This window comes from Durio zibethinus, chromosome 10 (assembly GCF_047325235.1).
Source record: "Durio zibethinus cultivar Kanyao isolate XHJ-2024 chromosome 10, ASM4732523v1, whole genome shotgun sequence".
Classification (NCBI taxonomy): Eukaryota; Viridiplantae; Streptophyta; class Magnoliopsida; order Malvales; family Malvaceae; genus Durio; species Durio zibethinus.
Window position 1 is genome coordinate 26,897,800 of NC_143171.1, and position 27,719 is coordinate 26,925,518.

General features: G+C 31.8%; 3 protein-coding genes and 1 pseudogene across 7 annotated transcripts; all 4 read left to right on the forward strand.

Annotated features, from left to right (window-relative positions):
- Positions 1-2,354: 2,354 nt before the first annotated feature.
- LOC111293013 (uncharacterized) lies at positions 2,355-3,612 on the forward strand. Its single transcript, XM_022885696.2, has one exon. It carries the CDS (start codon positions 2,541-2,543, stop codon positions 3,501-3,503), a length of 963 nt encoding a protein of 320 aa, XP_022741431.1. The 5' UTR covers positions 2,355-2,540; the 3' UTR covers positions 3,504-3,612.
- A 1,576-nt stretch (positions 3,613-5,188) lies between these two features.
- LOC111293012 (cyclic nucleotide-gated ion channel 18-like) lies at positions 5,189-8,423 on the forward strand (annotated as a pseudogene).
- Positions 8,424-14,180: 5,757 nt separating this feature from the next.
- Positions 14,181-23,808, forward strand: LOC111291758 (imidazole glycerol phosphate synthase hisHF, chloroplastic-like). Of its 5 annotated transcripts, XR_016345888.1 has the most exons (21): positions 14,181-14,667; positions 14,775-14,857; positions 14,977-15,071; positions 15,879-15,982; positions 16,440-16,609; positions 16,731-16,845; positions 17,279-17,334; positions 17,430-17,468; positions 17,648-17,746; positions 18,021-18,083; positions 18,203-18,265; positions 18,378-18,460; positions 18,625-18,733; positions 18,829-18,882; positions 19,483-19,570; positions 19,750-19,787; positions 20,656-20,761; positions 21,109-21,275; positions 21,452-21,499; positions 21,628-21,761; positions 23,699-23,808. XR_016345888.1 is itself a non-coding variant. In XM_022883726.2 (20 exons), the coding sequence occupies exons 1-20, from the start codon at positions 14,493-14,495 to the stop codon at positions 21,637-21,639; spliced, it is 1,767 nt and encodes a 588-aa protein (XP_022739461.2). In that variant the 5' UTR covers positions 14,181-14,492; the 3' UTR covers positions 21,640-21,913. The 5 variants fall into 5 exon arrangements, 3 of the variants coding, with proteins under 3 accessions (XP_022739461.2, XP_022739460.2, XP_022739463.2); XM_022883726.2 differs by lacking the exon at positions 23,699-23,808 and having other exon boundaries at positions 21,628-21,913; XM_022883725.2 differs by lacking the exons at positions 21,628-21,761; positions 23,699-23,808 and having other exon boundaries at positions 21,452-21,618.
- LOC111291759 (benzaldehyde dehydrogenase, mitochondrial-like) lies at positions 23,733-27,671 on the forward strand. The gene is made up of 11 exons (XM_022883731.2): positions 23,733-23,921; positions 24,483-24,617; positions 24,782-24,924; positions 25,081-25,234; positions 25,337-25,566; positions 25,810-25,899; positions 26,085-26,258; positions 26,365-26,502; positions 26,814-26,951; positions 27,068-27,129; positions 27,215-27,671. The coding sequence occupies exons 1-11, from the start codon at positions 23,846-23,848 to the stop codon at positions 27,486-27,488; spliced, it is 1,614 nt and encodes a 537-aa protein (XP_022739466.2). The 5' UTR covers positions 23,733-23,845; the 3' UTR covers positions 27,489-27,671.
- Positions 27,672-27,719: the final 48 nt, after the last annotated feature.

Sequence of the window (27,719 nt, forward strand, 5' to 3'; positions counted from 1 at the left end):
TTAGCTTGATGAAACATATTAATGTATTTTATGGAACTAACAGCCTGTTTCCTCATAACCTCTGCTAAATATCAAGAAAGGATGTTCACCTTAATATTTTCAGTTTTGGGACTTGGGATCTGTAACCTTTTGGCCTAATAGGATCAGTTTCTTGTCCATATTATTTGGTTTTAATGCTATGTTGAGTGATTCAAGCAAACAATAACAATAAGATGAGATAGATGAAATTTGGGGTGATAACTAGCTTTTTTGCTTCATCACTATTCAATCTGTAATTAAAATTATTACAAGTAGTTGAAAGTTTGAAAACATGCAAGCAGAAAACAAAGTAGTGCACGTGTTAACGGATGGTCGGCTTAAGTATCAAGGAGTGTTTTTTCTTTTATTTGGGTTCAAATCGGTTCAGAAATTGTTAAAAAGATAATAAATTTGTCCGAAGAGAGGATGTATCGGGCAAAGACTAGGAATTTCGCTTTACAAAAAAATAAAAAAGGTGTTGCACGTTAAGCATTGGTGAAAGAGACAGCACTTAGCAATGCACATCAGAAAAAAAAAAACCAAAGATAAGGGATCTCCAAAAGAATCTTTCCAATACAGTGCATAAGATCAGGCCATTATCAAAATTATTTTATTATCAAGTTGATAAATTGATTGATGTTAAAAGAATGAGAGTGAAACTTGTCATTCTGACGCCATGAAAGATCAAGCGAGTCCTTAGAATCCGGGTTTTATTCTGTTCCTGCTATCAGGCCAGCTATAGGATTATGCTTGAAGAGCTGTGAATAATAATTGTATAATATAATTCTATGATGTAATGAATTTTGGTAAAGAGATCCAATGCTTGAAAATATCCTGTTAATGACATCAGGTTTAGATGCAGTGAACACAGATTTGAAGGGTACCTTTCGATTAAACAGTGTTCAGAAATTATTTCATAATTGTATACTACAAATGAAAAAGGTTCTTCCTCAGACAATAAACATGTGTCATGCTGCTCAAATTTAAAGTTTCCAATGTCTAATCACAGCATGAAACACAACTTGTTTGGATGGAACTTGTAAAAGTCATAGGTAATACAAATTTATTACAGCAAACCAAACACAACCTTCTGATTAGGGGCCACAATCTGGTTAGGCCGGCCAATATGACTTGGAAAAAAGGGTACTTTTTTCTTCTGACCTCGTTAAAGTCTTAGAGTCTATCCCAACAGCTGCAATGAATTGAATACAATTGAATTCAAAGTTTGTGTGCATGTCCTACTTATTTCCTAGGTACCCTTTTGCAAAAAAAGTGTAGGGCTTAAATTCATGGCTGGAGGTTTTGTTTCAGAAATTGGCCTGTTAATTCCAGAATATTCATAAAAAATCCCTGTTGAATATCTTTTTATTTTTTGGTAAGAAAAATCCCGGTTGAATATCTTTGATTCCGTGACTTTTTTCTGTCAAAGTAACCCAGAACAGGTGGATTGTTTCTAGCCAGCCACTTGCCAAACTGTGGTCCAGTCCTGCCTGCAATGCAGGCGTGACTGAGAAGACAATCAATGCAAGATTCAGACAAATCAACAATCTTAAGAGCTTATTATTTAACTGTTGGGTTGTGTTTGAAGTTTGGGAGAATGAGACTGACAGAGTGGGTATCTGAAACTAAAAAAATAAAAGAAAAAAACACAGGCAAGGAAAGCTTTGTCCCTGATAATTGCCTTGCCTGTTGGGAAGCATGGATTTGAGAGTATGTTAAAACTGGGAGTTGACTATGCAGTCTCAGTACTCTTACAGCTCATGTTATAGGACTCACTGTAATGCAGGCAACAACAGGACAGCGACTTTTTACTGTAATCACAATTATAGGCAGCTCACCTGCTCTACCAGTAGTACTACAGCCATCTATTTTAAGTAGAATAATAAAGAAAAGGACTATGATTATTGCAGATATTGACATTTCATATCATTATCAATTTACCAGTTCCACCCTCGAAAGGCCAGTTTGTTCGAGCAGTGAGATGGTTCCTCCACTACTGGGTCATTGGTCCAATTCCTCAAGTAGATCTCAGCAAGGTCCAAAATTCATTGTAGCAGACACTATGCAATGTGCCAATAAAGTCCATAACCAAAAAACCGTATAAAATGAAGATAAACATTATGAAACATGGGCCTATACAATGACCCAACCATGATAACGTTAATGTCAACAATATAACACCTACAAACAAAAGAATCCAGTTCATCCTTGAAGACCATTGACCGTTCTGCTAACTTTTTCACTTATGGTCTTTGAAGGACGTTGGGTTTAAGACAAGTCTCCTCTTTTAAGTTCAACCAAGAGATTGTAGATGCATCAAAATTGAAAAGTCATAACCATTTAACTGTTTAGGACCAATAGCTTAAATCCGTAGTCAACAAAATTTAGCTCATTAGAATTCCATGCTCCTTCCATCACGGTGTGACAAACCATATGACAAAGTCAAACTCCTGCAAAGACTTGCACTGAATACTTTTCCTCTTCATCTGGAATCCTGAGGCTAAGGAATCTAGGAGAGGAAGATGGAGAACTCATCAACAGTGATGGAAGGGAGAATAGGATTCTTTGAGATAATCAAAGAATCATTGAAAATCCCCTTCAAAAATCCCAACTTCATTTTGTTCATCTTCCTCACTTCCCTCCCTCTCTTTTGCTTCCTGGTTTTCTTTGAAATTATCCTTCAGCATATACTGATTGAAGCGGGAAAAGTTTTACAAGGAACAGCTGATCCTTTTGGAATATTTGGTGTTGAGCACGAAAGACTAATGGACCTTGGAAACTTGTTAGCGAAAGTTTCTCCTATGGTCCTTCTACTGGGTTTCTTACATCTGGGAACTATCCATTTCCTGGACCTCTTCAACACAATTGCAACTGTGGATGTGGCATCAATAATCTATGTAGGAGAAAAGTCCATCAGTCTCAAGGACATGTTGTGCAGACCTGTAAAGGAAACAAGGTTCAAAGGGCCTCTAATTACATCTATCTGCTCTCTGTCTTTAGCTTTTCTTATTTTACTTGGACTGCTTTCTTTCGCAACATATATGTACATCACATCAGCAGATGTTTTGTTCATGCTGCTATTTATGGTGCTCTCTATAGCTCTATTAGCAAAGTACTTAGAGTGGAGTGCCATTTGGAACATGGGGATTGTGATTTCAGTCCTGGAAGAGAAACAAGGGGATGTAGCATTGTTGGTCTCATCATACCTTAGCAGATTTAACAGAACATGTGGATTTTTCTTAATGCTTGGGTTCTTTGCTTGGAGGCTTGGCCTACGATTTTCTTTCCTCTATGAAGGATGGAACAATGGAGGAAGTAGCCTTGTGGTAACAGCAATCCATATCAGCCTTGTTTGCTTGGCAAACTTGTTGAAGTGGGTAGCCATCATGGTCTACTTCTATGATTGTAAGAAGCAAAATTCCTATCAGAATACCGATGTGGAGGAGGCAAAATCCAGGAATGACTTGCAGGGAGGGCCTATCTAATAATTTCTCATGTATAAGTTTTGGCATTTTTATATATACATAATTGACATGTTTTTACATGGAATTATTATTAGAAAAGCTTGATCAAGAAATTTGATATTCTAGTTCATACTCTTATTGATCTATGTTTGTAATATTCCCAAATTGAGCAAAAACGAATCTATAATTGTCAATAAATTTTCCTTTTGGTACATAATTGCCTATAAATTTCACTGCAGAAATTATTGTTAGCCGTTTGCCTTGTCATTAAGCAACATGAACATGAAATGCTGGATTATGATTGCCAATTAAATCAACTCGAGCCATCGGGTGCCTGAAATCAATTAGAGGGCCCTCGGTAGAGCAAAGCATAAGACCAATCACCCAACAGCAAGTTCATTGCCGACTCAAAATCATCAAAATTAAAATATTCTGCCACTTTGGCTGCAGGCACAGTTGTCCAAGCATAGTTGACAAACAATCTTTAAATATTTGGCGACAGTTTGACACAATTTCTTCAATGCTACGCATGTGAAGCCACAAACTCAATGCCTGAGAGCAAACCACACCTCCTGGGCGCAGGGCCTTTGCTACTAACTCAAAGAAATTATGGCGTCTTAAAAAGCTCTGTGCAGGCCCTGTATAATGATGGAAACACAAGGTTTTGAAAGAAACAACAAATTTTGAGCTTGCCTAAGAGTACAAGTAAATAACAGAAGACAGAGGAGACTTATCAATTGGATTAGAAGAATCAGCTACAATGGCATCATAGGTACCCTGGGGAGCAGATTTTAGGAATTCTAATTCCTGCAAGATTTTAAAGGGTAAAAACCACTGAACAAATGGAAGACACATAAGAGCAAGGACATAAGACAGCATATGGTACCATCACCGAAATGGAGATTAACACATGAATCCTCATATATATCCAACAGCCAAATCTGGGAAAAATCGCTTTGCGAATTGTGAAAAAGGGGGAGGGGGGGGGGGGGGGGGAAATGAATGTCAGGCAGCAATCTGATATATAGGCACCCAGTTGCATTGTCAGGAAAAGAGTTTCGGCTCTAAATTGCACATTTTTCTCCTTTTTTCTAACTTTAACAAGAACATGTATTTGCTCACATCAATCTAGCATAAACTTGCCAATCTTTTATATATGAGAAAAAAAATGAAGACGGTGTGCAATTTACTCACATCAACCACCATAGCATCTATTTCACATACATCTATTTACTTAATGGAAATACAACGAGACACTTCCATCATCCCCACAATGCTAATTGTTTTGAGGGTTTAATGGGAATTTGATATTGAGTTTGATCCTTTTTAGCATAAATGCTAAGGCAGCTAACATTGTAAGTTGAGTTAGCTAAAAATATGAACTCTCACATTACATGTCACTTGACTAACTATAGTACACGCGAAAAATGGGAGAGAGAAATATAGAAGCAAAAACATTTAGCAAATAAGCCTCCGAGCTTTAATGCATTTTTATTTGGTTTCCCGTAAATCTCTCGTCTCTTTCTTAACCAGTTTTCTTCTTCCCCTCTCTCTCAAACAACTTTACTTTGCATGCTTTTGCATTGTCAACACCGTCGTCGCCGTCTTTTTTCTTTTCTTTCCTTTAATTTTTCTTATTAAACGTATTTGATATTTTAGAGTACATTGTTTAACTTTATAACCTTCCATTTCTAACCCTATCTCTTTCACTGCGGAGTTCGTGTAATATCGGAATCCGCAATGGAAGATGAAGAGAATATATTTACCTTCCTCCTCTTCCCTTCCTCGTCCTCCACCACCTTCCACCGCCAACGCTCCTACCGACTTCCTCCTCCTATGGCGCTACCAGATTTTCGACCCGGATAGCGACATAATTTCCTACTGGAACCATGTGTTCTTGATCATTTGCATTATGGCTCTGTTCATAGACCCTCTCTACTTCTTTCTCCCTTATGTTGGAGGCCCTGCATGCTTGGAATCCGACGCCAATATGGGGTTGTCATCACGGTTTTGAGGTCTATGGCTGATTTTTTATACCTTTTAAATATGCTCATGAAGTTTAGAACCGCATTTGTCGCGCCAAATTCCAGGGTTTTTGGAAGGGGTGAGCTTGTTATGGATGCGAAGGAGATTGCAATGCGGTACTTGAAGTCCGATTTTCTCATTGATCTTGCAGCTACCCTACCACTACCTCAGGTTATTCTTCTTCCTTGACGTTCACTTCATTTAGATGGTAGTTTCAATGATAAAATGATATGATAACATGGTAAGAATCCTTTTTCACCGGTGATCCAAATGAAGCAGTTGTATATAGAGTAAGTGATATTCTTCTTGAATGATACTAAATGGTCTTAATTATTTTATATGCTACTTAACTGGGATAGAATGAGAAGCTAGCCTTTTATAGTCTTCAGTTTTGTTTTGTTTTCCTATGGCTTAGATTTTGTAACTTTTTCCATGTAGTTTGTCATCTGGATTGTGATTCCAACCGCAAGAAGCTCCAGAACTGATCATGCCAACAACACTGTTGCTCTTATTGTTCTCCTTCAATATGTTCCAAGGTTGTTCATTATTTTCCCTCTTAATCGAAGGATCATTAAAAGTACAGGAGTTGTTGCTAAGACTGCTTGGGCAGGAGCTGCATACAATCTTCTTCTTTATTTACTTGCCAGTCACGTAAGCATCCTATTACTTCTTTGTTTGTAATTTTATTTTCCGTACTTCATTACATTCAATTGGTTCCATCTCTTGACTGTTGGTGTAGGTATTAGGAGCAATATGGTATTTGTGTTCCATAGCAAGGCAATTTTCCTGCTGGAAAACGGAGTGTGCAAGAGAGAATGCCTTAAATTTATTGCTTGCATCCCAAGTTTCCTAGATTGTAATAGCTTGTCAGCACCTGAGAGGCAATATTGGGCAAATATTACTAATACACTTGCTAACTGTGACGCCAGGAACAACGATATTGATTTCAAATTCGGAATGTTTGCAGATGCTTTTACTAATGATGTTGCTTCCAAGAACTTTGTTATAAAGTACTTGTTTTGTCTTTGGTGGGGTATAAAAAATCTAAGGTATGATCTCAAGTTACGGACGTTCAAATGGATCATTTCCCTTGCCCCAATCTACATAGTAAAATTCCTTTTATTAGGCAAGTACTTAGGCACTATCAAAAGGTTTCATGCCAGAAGGAAAACTACTTATAATGGAATTCAGTATTGAGGAATTTTTTTTCCTTTTTTAGTCTGACATATTTTACTACTAAATGAATATGTTTATTATGCATTAATAGTTTCTTTCAACTTCATGCTTATATATATCCATGTTATTTCTTAATTTGAAGTTCATATGGGCAAAATTTGGAGACAACCATATATATTTGGGAGAATCTGTTTTGCATTTTTATATGTAATTTTGGATTGATTCTGTTCTCACTGTTGATTGGCAACATGCAGGTATCTAATATGCTAATTCCTTTGCTGCTTTCTCATTCTTATAATTCTAGTTGTTGCAGCATAATTTGAACTCTAACAACTTTAGCCTACCAATATTCTATTTGTTTTGGCATCTAACCTTAACCTATATCAGGATTAATAGTTGGAATTATTAGCTTGAATGAGGATGATAGTGAAAAACCGATGGTGATGTAACAAGATTTTCTTTTTTCCTTGAAGAGACGTCTTTCCGATCAATGACAGTAAGGATCGAGGAATGGAGAGTTAACCGAAGAGATACAGAGGAATGGATGACGCATCGTCAGTTACCTGAGGATTTGCAAGAACGTGTTCGCCGGTTTGTTCAATACAAATGGCTTCCTACGAGAGGAGTTGACGGAGAATCTATATTACAATCATTACCTTTGGATCTTCGTCGCGAAATTCAACGCCATTTATGCATTTCCCTTGTTCGACGTGTATGTAAATCTTGGTACCTTATCTTGTTATGCATTCATTTCTACTATAAAATCATTAAAAGAATCAATTTACTCCAGCAATTAGCTATATGATCACTTTCTAGGTAACCATTTTAATTGGCTAGGTTCCATTCTTCTCACAAATGGATGATCAACTTCTTGATGCCATATGCGAGCGTCTTGTCTCATCTTTGAGTACTAAAGGCAACTATATTGTCCGAGAGGGTGATCCAGTCAATGAGATGTTATTTATCATTAAAGGGCAACTTGAGAGCTCTACAACCAATGGAGGAAGATCAGGGTTCTTCAATTCCATCACCCTTAGGCCAGGTGACTTCTGTGGAGAGGAACTGTTGACATGGGCCTTGATGCCAAACTCTAGTCTGAATCTACCCCTTTCAACCAGGACAGTCAAAGCCGTTTCTGAAGTTGAAGCTTTTGCACTCCAAGCTGACGACCTACAATTTTTCGCACATCAGTTCAAACGACTTCAAAGTAAACAGCTCCAGCATGCCTTTAGGTACTATTCTCACCAATGGAGGACATGGGGTGCATGCTTCATACAAGCAGCCTGGAGAAGGTTTAAAAAGAGAAAGATGACAAAAGAGTTGATTGCAAGAGAGGGTAATTTTTACTACATGTCATTACCTGACCAAGAGAATTACTTCATTGATGACATGAAAGATGGACTACATTACGATGGGGAAGAGAAAATTGGGATGACAACCACAGATAGCCCAAACAATTATCAGCATATTGGAGCCACAATTTTGGTATCAAAGTTTGCTGCAATACTAGAAAAGGGTCTAACAATCCTAAGGTTGTTGTGATTGATTCTCCTTCTAACAGTTTAAAGATGCCCAAGTTGTTTAAACCAGATGAGCCTGATTTCTCCCTAGACCATATTGAAGATGTATAAATAGACTAAGAAAACTAGATAGAAAATTTCCATAACATGACTTGTGTAAATTTTACTTGTAGAATAGGATTTCAAATCACATTCTCAACTCTCTTTGGTGTTGATTTCTTCATTCATACATTGATACTGTGCTACATTATTTTTCAATCTATAACTTAAATAAAGTGTTTTTGAACTTTATTGTTGAGGGTTCATTTGAATTGGTGATGAAATTGGTTCCGATAAAATTAAAAACAATAATAAAAGTTATTATAATTGTGATTAAAAAAAAGTTACTGTGATTACGATTGAAAAAAAATTCAGTAAAAAATTTATATCCAATGAATTTCATTAAAATTTATATTTAAATTCAATTGATGGTGATTAGAGCCCAAATACTTCTTATTAGAGGATGTAATTAATTTCAAAATTCAAAGAATGTTAGATACGTTAATTTCAAAAGTTAGATTATGTCCCAAATTGGATTGTGTAGGCAGTTAGATTTAATAGCTTCATGAGTATCAAAATCAACTAAAACCCTACTTTGATATCTTGTCCCAATGGAAAAGGAAAAACTACATCCTTGCCATAATCCAAAATTACCACCCAAAAATTAAGAAGTATCAGAAAATTTATCTAGCTTAGCGTGAATCACAATTTTGTTAAGTATGAACAAATATTATGTATAACATACATATATTTTTATCCTATGTAGTTTATTTTTATGACGTATGAACACTGCCATGTCAGTTTATTTTTGTTACATTTGATCCTTTCAATTGCCATGTCAGCTTCTTCTTTTTTTTTTTTACATGTTATCAAGATTTACATAATAACATCTAATCTAATATTAATCTATACTTTGATTATTTAAGAACTTAGATATTTATAAATTTATAATATTTATAAACTCAATTAATTGTGAATAAATGTACATTTCGTATCATCTAAAAATTTAAATCTAAATTCATATTTACTATTAATAAATTACAAAATGAATAAATTTAAACATTCATGAATTTAATCATTCACGAATTTAATTTGTTAAACTTTAACTAAATTTTTTATATATTTCAATGTTAAAATAATTAAGAAAAACCTGCAACAATGTCTTAGATGTGACACTAGTATTTATAAAATAATATCTAATGTCAACAATTATTCATTTGGAAATTCATTGATGCATAAACTAAAACAAAGACTTTGTAATGATACAAAATCAATAATTTCTATTTTTAAAATTTATTAAAACATAAGAAAATCAAGTTGAAATATAACAATTTTGATTTGTTTTAGAGTATTTATATTATTAAATAGATATGATAGAAACTAAATTATCTTAAACAGTAAATATATTCATCCACAATCATAGATATAATAAATTTATGAATGATTAAATTCATGCAATTTTAGATTTCAATCATGATTATTTATACTATTCAATAGTATATATAAATATACTTTCAAAATATTAAATTTAAATAACATTAAATATGAAATATATTTATTTATAATTAATTAAATTTATAAATATTATTAATTCATAAATAATTAAATTCGTAAATATTTAAATTTGTGCAACTTAAAATAAAAAAATCATTAATTAATAATATCCATCAACTCTAATGCAAACCTTACAATTATGTCTTGTAATTCGATCGATACATCCCTTAAAAATTAAATTTATAAATATTATTAATTCATAAATAATTAAATTCGTAAATATTTAAATTCGTGCAACTTAAAATAAAAAAATAAATAATTAATAATATCAATCAACTCTAATGCAAACCTTACAATTATGTCTTGTAATTCGATCGACACATCCCTTAAAAATTTCCACAATGAACCCAATTAATTCAACCTAATAAAATCTCACAATAAATTAATTAAAATATTAATAATTATTATATATAGATTTAATAAAATAAAAAAATATTTTATATTTTTGTGTCAATATAAATTGTGATACGAAATTTTTATATAAAATATAATATAAATATATAAATTTTAATATTTTATATTATACAAATATATAAATGATCTTATCTACAAATGGTATATAAGCCCAATTCTTTCTATTTTTCATTTATCTTTTCCTTTTTAAGTTTATTCCTATGCTAAACGACGTAGCATTGGATACGTTAAAACACCCTAACTTCTCATTTTCTAATTATCAAATTTAATGATTAATCTATAACTTAAATAAAGTGTTTTTTAACTTTATTATTGATGGTTCATTTGAATTGACGGTAAAATTATTTTTAATAAAATTAAAAAAAATAATAATAATTACTATAATTACAATTGAAAAAAAAATTATTATAGATAAGATTGAAAAAAAAATCAATAAAAAATTTATATACCAAATGAATCTCATTAAAATTTATATTTAAAATCAACCTATGATGATTAGAACTTACATATACCTTATTGAGTTGCAGTTGCATCCAAACATCCACCGAGTTAATTTCAAAATTCAAGGAATTTTTTATACATTAATTTCAAAAGTTAGATTATGTCCTAAACTGGATTGTGTAAGCTGTTAGATTTAATAGCGTCATGAGTATCAAAATCAACTAAAACCCTACTTTGATGTCTTGTCTCAATGGAAAAGGAAAAACTATGTCCTTGCCATAATCCAAAATTACCACCCTAAAATTAAGAAATATCAGAAAATTTATCTAGCTTAGCGTGAATCACAATTTTGTTAAGTATGAACAAATCATATATACACATAATATAATATAATATAACAACATATATAAACAATTTTGTCACATGAATATTTACATGGACAATTTTCTTAAATGACACATAGGATATTTTTGAAAAGAATAAGATAATTTCTTTTAATTATAAATTAGATCATTTTAAATTTATTTAAATATCAAAATTATTTAAATTATAATTTAAAATCAAATTAATTTAGAGATATATTTTTTAAAATTAAAAATATAAAAATATGGATTTTATTTCTTTTAATAAATAATTTTAGTTGTTTATCAAAAAACTTTATTTAAAAATTATTTAATTATCAAAATCTTTCAAACATTTTTAAAAATTACAAAGATTAAGTTTATCTAAAATTTTCAATAATATTTTTTATCTTTATTTAAAAAATCATGTTTTAAAAAAATTTATATAAAACATTAAAAATTCAAGTAACTTTATTTAAGATTTTGAAAATTCAAAAAAAATTCATCTTAAATTTTTAAGTAATAAGATCATTAAAATAATTATATCCATTTGAATCATAATTATCAAATTTATATTTTAAATAAATATAAAAATTTTAATATTATTTTTATCACTTATTATATCCATTTTAACTTTTAAAAAATTAATTTAAAAATTATCTATTTAGTCCTAATTACCACTAAAGAATTCTTCTATAAATTTAAGACTATAAATATAATGTTTTATACATAAACTTTTTTATTTTTTCAATAATTTTTTTTCAAGATATATTCTATTACTAGTGCAAATTGTTTTTTATAACTTTTTTTCAATATATATTTTATTGTTATTACAGTTTTATTATTATGAAAAAAAAATCAATTTATTTTTGCACCTATTTTCTAATTTTTTTCATATTTTGCATAATAATTTAGTAAAGATTACTAAAGTAAATGTATGTTAATACTTCTTTTATTATTTAATTTATCATTCAATAATATATATTTTTATTTTTAAAAAAAGACATAATTTATTTTTATTTGATATAATCTTACAAATGTATAAACATTATTATAAACAAAAATATCCAAAGGAAATACATAATTCTTTTCTTATTATTTTTAAAAAATTTATTTTTTAATGACAAATCACTATATATAAATTTTATATACGTTATGAGTTTTAAAGATTTCAATATAATTTTGAAAAGAAATTAATTTTTGTTTGTGTATATCTATATTCACATTAAACAAGTAAAATTATTTCATGTATCGTACGAATTATAATATAGTATTATATATAATATACATATATTTTTATCTCGTGTAATTTATTTTTTTGACGTATGAATACTGTCATGTTAGTTTATTTTTGTCACATTGTGATTCTTTTAACTGCCATGTCAGCTTCTTCTTTTTTTTTTTTTACATGTTCTCAAGATTTACATAATAACATCTAACCTAATATTAATCTATACTTTGATTATTTATGATCTTAGATATTTATAAATTTATAATATTTATAAACTCAATTAATTGTGGATAAATGTATCTTTCGTGTTATTTGAAATTTTGAGTCTAAATTCTTATTTATTATTAATTAATTACAAAATAAATAAATTTAAATATTCATGAATTTAATCATTCATAAATTCAATTGATTGTGATTAAATGTACTTAGTATTTAATGTAATTTGAGTTTAAAATATTTATAAAATAGTATAAAATTTACATAAATCAAGTCTTATTTGACTCAACAACATAAATTATATTAGCTCCAAATCATTTCACGAAGAATTTCTAGAGAAAACGAAAGAAGAAATAAGATATAACTCAATACTATATCAAACTTTTCCTTATATTATTATAATGAACATAATTTCTTATGTTATCAATTTAAAAACTATGATTTATTGTTATACTTTAACTAAATTTTTTATATATTTCAATGTTAAAATAATTAAGAAAAACCTGCAACAATGTCTTAGATGTGACACTAGTATTGATAAAATAATATCTAATGTCAACAATTATTCATTTGGAAATTCATTGATGCATAAATTAAAACAAAGACTTTCTAATGATACAAAATCAATAATTTCTATTTTTAAAATTTATTAAAACATAAGAAAATCAAGTTGAAATATAACAAATTTGATTTGTTTTAGAGTATTTATATTATTAAATAGATATGCTAAAAACCAAATTATCTTAAACAGTAAATATATTCATCCACAGTCATAGATATAATAAATTTATGAATGATTAAATTCATGCAATTTAGATTTCAATCATGATTATTTATATTATTCAATAGTATATATAAATATACACTCAAAATATTAAATTTAAATGACATTAAATACGAAATATATTTATTTATAATTAATTAAATTCGTGCAACTTAAAATTAAAAAAAAATCATTAATTAATAATATCCATCAACTCTAATGCAAACCTTACAATTATGTCTTGTAATTCAATCAGCGATCCCTTAAAAACTCCTACAATGAACCCAATTAATTAAACCTACTAAAAATCTTCCAATAAATACTCTAAACGCAAAAGATCGTTAGAAGTGTGTTTACAATATGAAAATACTTTTTTGGACGATAAAAATATTTTTTATCTTTATAACTTTAAATTTTTATTATTTAATATGTCTTTTTGGATATTTAATACACCAACAGTATTTTTTTGAACATCAATATTAAACACTTAAAACTTTTTTAAATACATTTTTAACGAAACTTTTAAACACATTTTTTAAAACCAGAATTTTTTCAAAGAAATAATAATACGATTAAACTAAGCTCAAAATCAATATCAGAAAATTTTAAAATAGCCAAGACCGTATAAGTTAACCTATAAATTTAAAACATTACTCAAATACGATATAAATAAAAAATACGGATATAAAATGATTTAAAATATTAATAATTATTATATATAAATTTAATAAAATAAAAAATATATTTTATATTTTTATATCGATATAAATTATTATATAAAATTTTCATAATATATAAATTTGAGTATTTTGTATTATATAAATATATAAATTATCGCACCTACTAGTGGTATATTAACCCAATTCTTTTATTTTTCGTTTCTCTTTTCCTTTTTAAGTTTATTCCTATGCTAAACGACGTAGCATTGGATTCATAAAAACACCCTAAAATCTCATTTTCTCCCTTATTTTTCTTCTCAACCGCCACTCACTCACCTATCCGCCAGTGCCCTTCTGTTGCCGGCAGCCGACCTCTCCTCTGTTTCCTCAGTTTCTCCCTCATTTTTCTAAGTGGTTTTTCAAGTTTGCTTTGCTTGCTCTTCTTAATTTATTTCCTCTATGAATAGCATAAACAACAAATTTCCTGAGTTTTTGTTTTTAAGCTGAGTTTGAATTGTTTCATCAAAGATTGTTCTCTTAAAGATGGTGTTGTAAACATGATCAACAATTAGACTTTTTCACTTCACCTCCAAGGCTTCAACGATTCATAAACAGTTGCTTTGGTAATACAATGGAGGGAGTGCGATACGCTTCCTTTACGAGCTTCGCAACAACGAAATCGTCGTCTTTTTCGGCTCTGTCACCATCGTCTATCATAATACTCCGCCAAAAGCCTCACAAAAAGGCTTTAAAATCAATATCTCATAGAAATCTTGTTATCTCTGCTTCATCTGCTTCAAATTCTGGTACTTTCTCTCATAAATCTGTTTCTACTTCTGGTTCTCAATAATATATATATATATAATTTTTTATTCTGTTTTTCAATTTCTTTTGGTGTTTTTTTGAGGTTCAGTTGTGACGTTGCTTGATTATGGAGCTGGAAATGTTCGGAGCGTGAGGAATGCTATTCGCTATCTTGGCTTCGAGATAGAGGATGTAAGCCGTTTTAGCTTCCTTTTTAAGTTTAATTGCTTTTCATTTTAAGTTTAATTGCTTTTCAAAAAAGGATGCATAGTGAGTAATAAATGTGTTATTTCTTTTGAATTAAAATGTAGGTGCGAACTCCAAAAGACATTTTGAATGCAGAGCGCCTTATCTTTCCTGGTGTTGGGGCATTTGCTTCAGCCATGGATGTATTAACTAAGACCGGGTATGAGTTTTTTTGTGAATTTTTTATGAAAATAATTATTTAGAGCAGCTCTCTTTTTGTCATTTGAACTTATTTTTAGAAGTATTTGTGATGTTCTCCAATGGGGATACATGGATTTTGGACTTGGAAGAATTATTATTGGAGAATTTCTTGCATTACCGATCTTCTTGCTGATATGAATGTGCAATGTTATGAACCTTAGGTTTGACTTCTAAGAGACCTATGAGTGGGGGGTTTCGTCTCTTCTGCTTTTATACTTGATTTATTTTAGGAATTCAGGTAAGAAAATTGACAAAAACCAGAATGATCTATCTATCTTACATCATAGGAGAGGGTTCTGATCATTCTCCTTTTACTTGTGTACTCTGGAGAGATTTTGATTCTTTAATTCTTTTTCCTATTTGTGTGTTTCAAATGGCTTGTGGAAACACTATTTATAGTGAGAGAGTTCTGTAATAACTTGGTCTTTTTTATTTTATCTAAATTATTTTAATTTAATTAGAGATAAATATAATGACTCATAGATGAAATCTGATTGGATGATCTTTGAGCTTTTGAAATTTGATTGGGCAATCATGTGTCTTTATCTTGATTTGCCCGATGGCTTGAAAAACTTTAATTAATTTATTTAGCATCACTAAATAAAATTTAAAGAAAAGTTTGAAGCATATGCCACTTTGTAATTGGCTGAAAATTTTTCTCCTACAAACCTTTTAATGATAGCTGATTACCTCTTTTGTTTAGGTTATAATTTAACTTCTTAGTTAAATTTTCAGTTTGGAAGTTTTCATTTGTCATTTTCTACAGGATGGCTGAAGCACTATGTACCTATATCAAAAATGATCGCCCATTTCTAGGCATTTGTCTTGGACTTCAACTACTCTTTGAGTCGAGTGAAGAGAATGGACCAGGTCAATTTTCAAATTCCTGTTTTTTTGTAAATCCTTGAAAGACCTATATATATAGATATATGTTATATTATATTATATTATATTAGCGAAAAGATCTATATATATATATATATTAATGATCAGGATGTGAAAAAATTCTACTCTTGTAGAGTATATGTCATGACTATTTTCCTGAATATATGTTATGTTTATATTATGTGGTTTAATGAGCGTCTTTTTTGGTGTTTTAAATCTCAGTTCTTATTTTATTTTATATAAATGGCTTAAAGAAGAGGTGTAGCATAAGAGGAAAAATGAATCGTGCAAGAAGAAAAAGGAATCTGCTGGAGAAAAAAGAGAAACCAATTAGTCTTCATTTGGCAAATAGAGAAAATTTTGGATTTTTTTGTAGCATGTTTTCATTTCTTTTCTAGTTCTTAACTTTTCAACTTGACTCCATGGATTACTTTTGTTTCAGTGAATGGACTCGGCTTGATACCTGGTGTGGTTGGGCGGTTCAACTCTTCTAATGGTTTTAGAGTACCTCATATTGGCTGGAATGCTTTGCAAGTTGCAAAAGACTCTGAAATTTTGGATGACATTGGTGATCACCATGTCTACTTTGTTCACTCTTACCGTGCCATGCCAGTATGCTCTTTTCAACTTCTTAATTTGTTTATCACACTTGTTTATTACGTGCCTGTTGCAAAAACTTTCCATAAGCATATTTTGTGCTGTTTGGTAACCTATGGTCTCATATATTTGGTAGTCAGATGATAACAAAGAATGGGTTTCATCTACATGCAATTATGGTGATGATTTTATAGCATCTATCAGAAGGGGAAATGTGCATGCAGTTCAGTTCCATCCAGAGAAAAGTGGAGGCAAGATATTTTGTGCTCTTAGTAGTTATCTTTTTGTCTTTGCATGTTTCAAATTTCAAAATCTACAAGTTTCTTCCTGTTGATATTGGGAATGATTGTCACATACATATCTTCACTGAACAATGTCGCCCTCTAAGATTGTCATCTTCTAGTTTTTTGTGTTTGTTCAAGAAAAAAAAAAAAGCTAATTATAACAATCCTATTTATGATATAGACATGAGTACATGAAGAGCATCAAAGGGGGAATTTTTAAGGTGTTTATCCTGGCTTAGGTAGTTGGTTCCTCTGTATTTTATTCTAATATAATTACTTGGTCTATCTGATTATTGGACAATTTTCTTTGCAAACATCTTTTTTTTTCTTTTCAGAACAAAGTCAGACATAATAGCTAACCTGTTTATTGACAATTGATTTGTGGATAAAATTGTTTCAGATGTTGGTCTTTCTGTATTGAGAAGGTTCCTAAATCCAAAGTCACAGGGGACAAAGGTAGTCTTTGTATCCTTGGTTTTAGTTCATCTAGTAACTTTTATCAACTTTTATTTTCATCCATCTAATGATCTGAATGAGTTGCTTGACTACAGAAGCCTACTCAGGGGAAGGCTTCAAAACTTGCTAAGAGGGTAAAAGTTTCTGATACTCAAACTATTTTGCATATTATTAATGGTTTTATTTTCTATGCACCTACTTTTCTTTCAGTTTTTAATTACATAGCTCTAAATGAGAACTTTGACATGTTCTGCTTGATTTTGTGGTTCTTATGGCTAGTAACTCTATGCTGAGTGATATTACTTCCATTCAGGTGATTGCTTGCCTTGATGTTAGGACTAATGACAAAGGGGATCTTGTTGTAACCAAAGGAGACCAGTATGATGTAAGAGAGCACACAAAAGAGAATGAGGTAAGCCAGAGGGGGTCATTCATTGCTCTAATTCTTTGATCTCTTTGATTTTAGTTTTAGCTTGGTGGATGCCTAAATCAAATTCTAATTTTGCAAATCAATGCATCATAATTACCAGACATGTCAAAAGGGGGATGTACCCTTAGATATGAGAGGATATAAGAGTTGAATTACTTTGTAACACTTGCTTGTTTTCCTCTTGATCTCCTGTATTATGTTTAATCTTGAGAACTTGTATTTGGATGCCATTTTAACTCATCAGAAACTTTTATAGGTGAGAAACCTTGGCAAGCCAGTAGAGCTTGCTGGACAGTATTACAAAGATGGGGCTGATGAGGTATGCTTTTAGATTCTAGGCGTTTTATGTTTATATTGCAATAATGGCAATCATTTGGCCTCTGCTGTGTTTCTTTTTATACCTTGAATTATTGATTTCTTTCATGCTTTAAATTTCAGGTCAGTTTTTTGAACATAACTGGCTTCCGTGACTTCCCATTAGGCGATTTACCAATGTTGGAGGTTTTTGACATTTAATTATGAATATATTTTGACATAGCATTTTTAATTTATTCTTTAGTGTTTGAATGTTTGCATATTTATGTGTATTTGTACTAATTTCTGTTCTTTGCAGGTATTAAGACACACTTCAGAAAATGTTTTTGTCCCACTAACTGTTGGAGGTGGTATACGAGATTTTACAGATGCAAACGGCAGGTCTGCTTCTGTTTTATACTGTGATCTAGTTTTCATATATCTTAAGATTAAGACAATTTCTTTTCAAGTGATTTATTAGACATTCCCTGATACTGCCGTATTCGGTGTTCTTTGTGTAATTAACCAGCACAATTTTGTAAAATTTATTATATATATTTTTTCAGGCACTATTCTAGTTTGGAAGTTGCTTCAGAGTATTTTAGGTCTGGGGCTGATAAAATTTCCATTGGAAGTGATGCAGTTTATGCGGGAGAAGAATATATAAAAACCAAAGTATGCAGTTTCACCTTATTAAAATTTGTAACTTGTTAAGATGGTTAGACGTGCATATGTATCGCTACTAATAGTTCTGTAAATTCTTGTTTTAGGTAAAGACGGGAAATAGCAGCTTAGAACAAATTTCTAGAGTTTATGGAAATCAGGTGATTCCTATTATTGTTTTTGATTTGTTGATGCCCGTACTAATATATATCCATGTATATTTGTTAATCTTTACAACTATATGCATACTTTGGGTTCTAGCTGATTGTGAAGTTTTTGCTACTTCTTGCATGATATTTACTTTAAAATTATATACAGAAATTAATCTTTTAGAGGGAAAATAAATGTTAAAGCATAAAAGTAACTTACAAATTATAGATGGTTGGATGAGAGAATTTAAAATGTATATATATTTGGTTGGGCCTGTATGATGAATTTTTCATTGTTTTGGTTTATATGTTAATTTAGTAACATGCAAGCTAGAAAAAACAGATGAAAGTTGTAAGACTTTTTCTTCATTGGAAGCATAGGCAATTGGTGAGGAAAGTATTCTGTGCTGGCAATATTCAATACTTCTTTTTTTTCCCGTTGGAGCAGTAGATCATGCGTTTTACCCATACAACTGTAGTCAGTTTTGGTGCTAATTTTTCTGTTACTTAATGTAAGCCAATTTTCAATTTATTATGTTGGCTACTTGCTTGATTATACATGCATTATCTAGAATGGGTTTGTTATGAGTTGATTGAATTTTTATTTAACAGGCTGTTGTTGTAAGCATTGATCCTCGTAGAGTGTACCTTAAAAGTCCTAATGATGTGCAATTCAAGACTATAAGTGTCACAAAACCAGGTAAAGAAGATTTTATTGTTTTTGGGTTTATCATTCATGTGAAATTTACATTGTGTCTTGGAAACTCCCGCTGTGCGTGGATGAAAGGTAGAAAAAATTTCTAAAGACCTGTTTCAAGAAATTTTACACTTTTAGATTTCACAAGGATTGTTAATTAGAACATGCCTTTTTGGTGTCAGGTCCAAGCGGAGAAGAATATGCTTGGTATCAGTGTACGGTAGTTTTCTTTGCTCATTGCCTTTTGCATGATAATCCATAAAGCATTTATCAAGATAAACATTTTAAAACTAGTGGTAAAATTAGATCTTATACAAAGCAAGCGAATACCTCACATAGAACCAACAAACCCATCAATCGCTTAATTCCCACGTACAAATATTAATCACAACCACTCAAAGGCACTCTTAAAACTTAGGACCCAAATGCTGCAATCAATACCCATTCATGTTAGCACAATTATGTGTTTGCACATCAGTGAGTGATCAGCAGCTTAAGTAGGGTTTTTTTTTTTTTAATATCTAAAGCAAGTGTATGGGTATAAAGATGGAGAGAGAGAGAGAGAGAGAGTAGCCAAACATAGGTTTTATAGGGAAAGAAGAATAAGAAACAAGGGAGGCGCATATATTAACTTTGTGTAATCATATAAAAGCTTGAAAACTAGATAAAATCTCAATGTGCAAACCTAGCAAAAGAAAAGTCGAGGTAGGAAAAGAAAATTAGCTTGAAGGTGGAAACTAAATAAATAGCATCTAAGCAACACTCAAACCCATTGATTTAGAAGGAAAACACATGATAAGAAAGATGTCGGCAATGATAAACTAATACCATCTCCAAAATGTGGTGCTTTGCCTGGCTTTCGAACTTTGGAATTACAGCTGCCACAGTTCATGTACAATCCATTGGAACCTTCAGCTGTTGGAATGGGAGAAGAAAGATCTTAAATAACCAGGACAAAATACAATAAGTCTTACTTCTGAAATATAACCAGAGTTTATGTATACATGATTAAATAATCATTGCTTTACTGCTTATATTTCAAAAGTCTTTTATCTTATGTGTATCTTGAATGGCTTACTGTTCCTAAGGTTAATGGTGGACGAGAAGGTCGACCAATTGGAGCTTATGAGCTTGCAAAAGCAGTTGAAGAACTGGGAGCTGGAGAAATACTATTGAACTGCATTGATTGTGACGGTATAAACAACTTTCTCGTCACTCAAACATTGCACCCTTTTAAGTAATTGTTTCCAGTATGACATTACTCTTTCAGATAATTGCTTTGAGAATTATAACAAGAGTCTCTTTTACATTTATAACCGATGGTTAATTGCTATTGGGAATACCCATCCTGAGTATGCCAGTTTTTTCTGCTAAATAAATTAATGTCAAAGTTTTGTGGTTTCAGCCTAATGTTATCAAGATTGCCCATGGGCATCAAAATGACAGAAGATTTAATATTATATAGTTGTGATTTTGCCATTTAGTTTACTCCTAAATCCTGGTTTTTTCTTTTGTTTGTTTCAATGCCTACTTATTTGCAGGTCAAGGAAAAGGGTTTGATATAGATTTAATAAAGCTGATATCAGATGCTGTAAGCATCCCTGTAATTGCAAGTAGTGGTGCTGGTGCTGTTGAGCACTTCTCGGAGGTATTCGTGAAAACGAATGCATCAGCAGCTCTTGCTGCTGGCATTTTCCATCGGAAGGAGGTAAATTATTTAATACTTATTGAGAATTTCAGTTTTCACAGCTTGATGGAATAAGGAAAAAAATATATATATACATATATGTGTATATATATATATATATTTCCTCTTCTACATATCAATTCAAGGCTCCATTAATTCAAACTCTGATTTCAATTCTTTGATTCTTTGGGTTTTAGGTGCCCATTCAGTCAGTAAAAGGACACTTATTGGAGGAAGGCATTGAAGTAAGGATATAATCATATCTGTTGCGTGTTGATTAGGCGCTTGAAATTTTGTTCCTAAAATCAGGAGTAGGTAAATATATGCAAACTTTAAATCATATCTCTTTTGTATGTTTATTGCATTTTTGCAGTTTTGGGAGTGACTCCAAAATGAATGTAGTCATCATGAGTTAGGCTTGATTTGGATTCAAACGTATCCCCGGTGGGGTACGTTTTCCATGAAAATTTGTGCAGATCGCACCGAGCATCAGTTTGGATGTTTAAGGTATGGTGTGAAAATCTGCCTTTTTTTCATTGGTTGTTTTGGGTCCTGTGATCCAACGTTGGATTGTTTTAGTTTTCTTTTAACTTTTTACCATTTTTAACATATAAATTTTGATCTAATGTTTTTAATAATCATTTCTCTTCTTATCATAATTCAACTCATTATCGTAACGTTGTCATTATATTTATATCTAAATACATATTTTCATCGTTAATATTAATCTTACCATTACAATAATAAATCTCATTTTTATCATTGTCTCAATTTTTTCGGAATCAATTTTATCTTCGTTCAAATGGATTATTAGGAAATAATTTGGATTCTTGGGAAATTTTTGAGTGAACCATCCATTGGATTGGTAATTTTGAATGTTATGTTAAACAGTTACTTTAAAAGTTCAAAAAAAAAAAAAAAAGGTTTACATCCATTATTGTCCTTTGATTCCCCTCTGCCAGCCTTCTCTCTTTTTTCGTAAGCCTCGCATTTTTTTTCCCAAGGCTGCAATTATTTGTACTAAAAGAAAACTAGTTTTTCTGACATTCATCAACTTGAAAGCATTTGCTCCTAAACAGCCAAGGACTTAATATTAGTTGCAAATAAACTGATTTTCATGGCCTTAATCTTTGGAGAATGCAGAGTAATATACCTTAGAATTAGAGTTTTGCTGCAATTTTTGAAGAAACCAGAAATTTTAGTCATATTTCATTTTGGGTGTTAGAGATTAATTTTTGTGAGATTAAAAATATCAATAAAAATTATTATAATTGTAATTAAAAAAATTTTAATAAAAAATTTATATTAAATGAATTTTATTGAAGTTGGTATTTGGATTCAATTGGACGTTAAGTGCAATTGCACCATACAAAAAATGTGATAAAATTCAAACCTAATGTTATTCTTTAGCCCATTCATAAACAGATTAGCAAAAGTCTCCATTTCACGCTTCTTTTCAAGGCCAAACCTAATCACAGCTCCCCCACTCAGATATAGCCACTTTCGGCTTTCTGCTTTGGCAAGTAAGATGGATCTAAGCTTAGAAAGATGGGAGTTGTTGCTTCTAAAATGAGAATTATGCAGAAAATTGTAGGGAGAGGAAACTAGTCCGTGATCGTTAACAATGAAAGCATTTACATTTTTCCCTTTTGTGATTTTTTTCTAATAGAAGGAAAAATTCCTTATAATTTATCACTTGCTTCTTATACAAACAAACAAGATACTGTTGCCTAAGAGGATATATCAGATAAACAAGATCTCTGTTTTCATATTTCCACTTAATAGATAAAATGCTGACAATGATTGAAAACCAAAATTACCAATAATATGTAACATTCTTACCAAATCAAAATTCAGAGTTTGATGAATAAAAAATTAGTTCAATTGATTCATATATTCATTAGTATTTAGCATATAGAGATAAAGGGTTCGAATTTCAACATTTATAACATCTTCTTCTATTTTCAAATTGCAATTTCTTTTATATTAAAAAAAACTGAAATTGGACTATGCTCCACCGAAATCCAAAATACCATCAAGTCACAAGACCATCCACTAGCCATTGCTTTGTCCAATGCTGACAATAATATGACAAGGTGAAGGAAAAAATCCAATTATGACTGCAACAGCAACTTTCTATTAAGGTGACTCATGTCACCGTTTTTTTTGTCCTCAACTTGTTATGAGAAAGAAGAAAAATTCAACCATGGCTCTGATAAAGATAAGCTATAATGACTTTATCCACTCAAATTGCTCTCAAATTTTTGGTTTACAATGACATGTTTAGGCAAGTTGCATTTATGGCTATTGCTTCATTTTTACTGCATGTAACTCAAATTGGTAAACATAAGACTTTGAGCTTTTTCTTTTTCCTTACTCTTTTAATAAAATGGAAGATGATTTGTTTTCTTTCTTTTTCTTTTTTTTTTATTATTTCTTAACAGTATATCTACCAATAAACATGTTGCATGTAGAGAAGAGTCCATTTGAAAAATGATTATAAAGAGACTGAAAGAGCACTGCTATGCCTGTATGAATGATTGAGAGGAGAAATAGAACACAAAGAACAACAATATTTACTAGCTAAGATCATGGCTGCTAGGAGGCTCTCTTCTCTGCTTTCTCTTTCTTCTTCTGCTGCTACTGGTGCTACTGCAACTTCTTTAGGTACTTTTGGTTATACTGATCTCTCTCTGAAGTGAATGCTTTATTTTTTCTGGTGAGCTTTTTCAAGCAGGAAATTTAGTCAATGAAGCTATTATAATTAGGCTCCTTGGGTTGAGCTTCATGTTAATTTCTTGGGACAAAACCTGGGAAAACATCTGAACCACAATTCTTTTTTCTTGTTCTTTTTTCTTTCCTTCCCATGTTTCACTTTTCCTACAGTGACTTTGCTATATAGTCTAAATTATACATATGTTTTCTTTTTTGGTAGCATGTTTTAGATCACAAATTTCTGACCCCTTTTCTCACTTTCCACTAGTATAATAACAAAGTTTTAGTATTCCAGCTGAAATTCTGTTCCATGTTGAACAGAACTTTTTTCTTCTAAGATTGATAGCTTTAATAAAAAGTTATCACTAAAATACCTACATTCAATTTCATTTTTTCCGACCATTATTTTGATTTAATGAGTAAAAACAATTTTGGTTCTTTTCATCTTGCTTGAGGAGTCTGAATCACGTTTGACTAATAGGTTGAAAATAAAATATCAATGATGTAATGCAGGACGATTTTCAAGGTGGGGAAGAAGAATTAATAGCTTGAGTACCTCTTCTGCAATTGATGAACCTATCAGTCCATCTATTCAAATAGATCATACTCAGCTTCTCATCAATGGACAGTTTGTGGATGCTGCATCAGGTTAGACCTCTCCTAATTTGATAGTGTTTTCTTGTGTATATAAATATATACCTACAAGTCATATTGTAACAATATGTAATCATTTTGTTTCTTAACTTCAAATTTGCATTCAAGGAGAAGCAGAAATGCAATGGAACTAATCGATGAAAATTTTCTGGCTTTAGGAAAAACCTTCCCTACACTCGATCCTAGGACAGGAGATGTAATTGCCCAAGTTGCAGAAGGGGATGCTGAAGATGTCAATCGTGCAGTTGCTGCAGCTCGCAAAGCATTTGACGAAGGGCCATGGCCTAAGATGACTGCTTATGTAACATCTGCTTTTCTTTTGCATACTTCCTTTCTTTCTTCTGTACCCACATTGTTTACTTTACTCAGTTTGTTGTTCTCTTCATAACATGGTTGAAAATGATCAATCCCAATGTGTATGAGAATTTTACCTGATTCCTATTGTGAATATGGATAGGAAAGATCACGTATAATGTTGCGTTTTGCTGATTTGCTTGAAAAACACACTGAAGAGGTAGCAGCACTTGAAACTTGGGATAATGGGAAGCCTTATGAGCAAGCTGCTAATACTGAGATACCAAAGGTTGTGCGCATGTTTCGATATTATGCTGGTAGGTGAATCTAAAAAGTATAACTCACTTCCTTTTGTTATATTGCCTTTATAATGTTGTTACTTGGGTCAGAATCTTAAAGCTTTTTCCCATATTCTTCAGGCTGGGCAGACAAGATTCACGGACTCACTGTTCCAGCTGATGGACAGCATCATGTCCAAACACTGCATGAACCATATGGTGTAACTGGTCTGATTATTCCATGGAATTTTCCTCTTCTATTGTATTCTTGGAAAGTTGGTCCTGCTTTAGCTTGTGGTAACACAGTTGTCCTGAAGACAGCAGAGCAGACACCATTGTCTGCTCTCTATGTTTCCAAGCTTTTTCATGAGGTATGTTGCTTCTATATTTTCTTTGTGTCTGATTTGTTATTCATTCATCCCATGGTTCTTGCTTTTGATATGGTCTGCTCATGTACATTGAGACATTCTTCTTTACATTCTGACTAACACCACAATTTGTGGATTTTTCTGTGTTTTGAAATCATAAGCCGTAAAGCTGACGATGACAAAAGAAGAATTTGATGCCATTTCTTTTTTCTAATGTAATGATCTTGAATGCATTCCGCCTGTCAGGCTGGCCTTCCTCCTGGTGTTCTGAATGTGGTCTCTGGTTTTGGTCCTACAGCTGGTGCAGCACTTTCTAGTCACATGGACGTCAACAAGGTATTGTACAAATTCTGGATTCTGTTTTTGAATTTTGATAGGGGTTGGTCTTAGCTGTATAAGGATAAATTTTGTTTTTCTCCGTATCTGTTTCCTGTTTATTGTGAGATCAGAACTTTATTTGACCAGGCATGCAGAAGAAGTGAAGCCATAGAAAATTTTATCTAAACAGTTTGTGTTTGCAGCTCTCATTCACAGGTTCCACTGCGACAGGTAAGATTGTACTTGGACTGGCTGCAAAGAGCAATCTCAAACCGGTAACATTGGAACTTGGAGGAAAATCCCCCTTCATTGTTTGTAAGGATGCTGACGTTGAAAAGGCTGTTGAGCTTGCACATTCTGCCTTGTTCTTTAATCAGGTTTGTTTTTCATTCAAATCCAATAATATAAACCAATAGGATATGAACAATTTTTTTCAAAAGTGGACTTTTCTAATTGAAGTCATACCATTACATCTATCTGCAGGGTCAGTGTTGTTGTGCTGGTTCTCGCACTTTTGTGCACGAAAGTGTGTATGACGAGTTTGTAGAGAAAGCAAAGGCTCAAGCACTGAAACGTGTAGTTGGGGATCCTTTCAAGAAGGGAATCCAACAAGGCCCTCAGGTGAGAAGCAGGACCCTCCTCTCCAGTAACACCATCCAAATTGGGGGCTTCCTGCTTTGTTATTCTTAGATTAATAGGAAAAAAGTAAACCATACCTATTAATAATATAGAAAATTTGCAGTTTTGCATGAAATGAAAGTTAAGCAAAGTTTCATTGCTTTGCCTTCTTCCAGTGAATTTAGTATACAGAATTACACATGTGCCAACCTTATATTCAAATTTATTTTATCATTAAGTGAGGATTGCTGACCCAAAATCAAACACATCATATATGAGAAACTGAATATTTTGTTGCTTTTCTTATAATTTAGATTGATAATGAGCAATTCCGGAAGATCCTCAAGTACATAAGGTCAGGCATTGAAAGTGGAGCTACTCTTGAATCTGGAGGTGAACAACTTGGCTCCAAAGGCTACTATATTCAACCCACTGTTTTCTCCAATGTTCAGGTATCAGTATCAGCGCCGCTACTACCGTAATTTTGGTAAAGATGTTGATAATCTTTTCTTTGTTTTTATTTGTGAAAGTATCATGCTAATATGATTTCCATTCTTAAACCAATCAGGATGACATGTTGATAGCCAAAGATGAAATATTTGGTCCAGTACAGTCCATCTTAAAGTTCACGTAAGCCATTAATAGTAGTTATTACAAGTTTCTTTGAGGTTCTTGGGTTGCTTGGGCCCTTATTCATGGCTTTGATTTACAATAGGGATCTTGAGGAGGTGATTCAAAGGGCAAATGCAACTTCCTATGGACTGGCTGCTGGTGTTTTTACTCAGAATATCGAAACTGCCAACATCTTGACTCGTGCATTGCGAGTAGGGACAGTATGGATTAACTGCTATGATATATTTGATGCTGCAATTCCTTTTGGTGGGTTCAAGATGAGTGGGCAAGGAAGAGAGAAAGGAATCTATGGCCTTTCTAGTTACATGCAAGTTAAGGCTGTTGTCACTCCTTTAAAGAATCCAGCATGGTTGTAATTTTTTCTCACAAATCGCCATCTTCTAATATCTACACTTGAGCAGAGAAGGCATTGGTTTTGATTGCAGCTTGTTTTTGCAATGAATAATTAATCCTTCTCTCACAATGTATCTGCCAGATGCTTGGACACCATGTTTAAATCTATGTAAACTTAAGAACTGCAAACAATCTTGAGGACACAATATCCGCTGCCCTTGTCTAACTCCCAAAAAGATAGCTTTCATTTCTCA

Bases quoted from the DNA above. Each gene is read 5' to 3' on its own strand.
- LOC111291759 (XM_022883731.2), top strand. From the start codon at position 23,846: ATGGCTGCTAGGAGGCTCTCTTCTCTGCTTTCTCTTTCTTCTTCTGCT. The intron at 23,922-24,482 runs GTACTTTTGGTT...GATGTAATGCAG, and splicing joins TGCTACTGCAACTTCTTTAG to GACGATTTTCAAGGTGGGGA. The intron at 25,567-25,809 runs GTATGTTGCTTC...TCCGCCTGTCAG, and splicing joins TTTCCAAGCTTTTTCATGAG to GCTGGCCTTCCTCCTGGTGT.
- LOC111293013 (XM_022885696.2), top strand. From the start codon at position 2,541: ATGGAGAACTCATCAACAGTGATGGAAGGGAGAATAGGATTCTTTGAG.
- LOC111291758 (XM_022883726.2), top strand. From the start codon at position 14,493: ATGGAGGGAGTGCGATACGCTTCCTTTACGAGCTTCGCAACAACGAAA. The intron at 15,072-15,878 runs GTATGAGTTTTT...CATTTTCTACAG, and splicing joins GATGTATTAACTAAGACCGG to GATGGCTGAAGCACTATGTA. The intron at 20,762-21,108 runs GTATAAACAACT...ACTTATTTGCAG, and splicing joins GAACTGCATTGATTGTGACG to GTCAAGGAAAAGGGTTTGAT.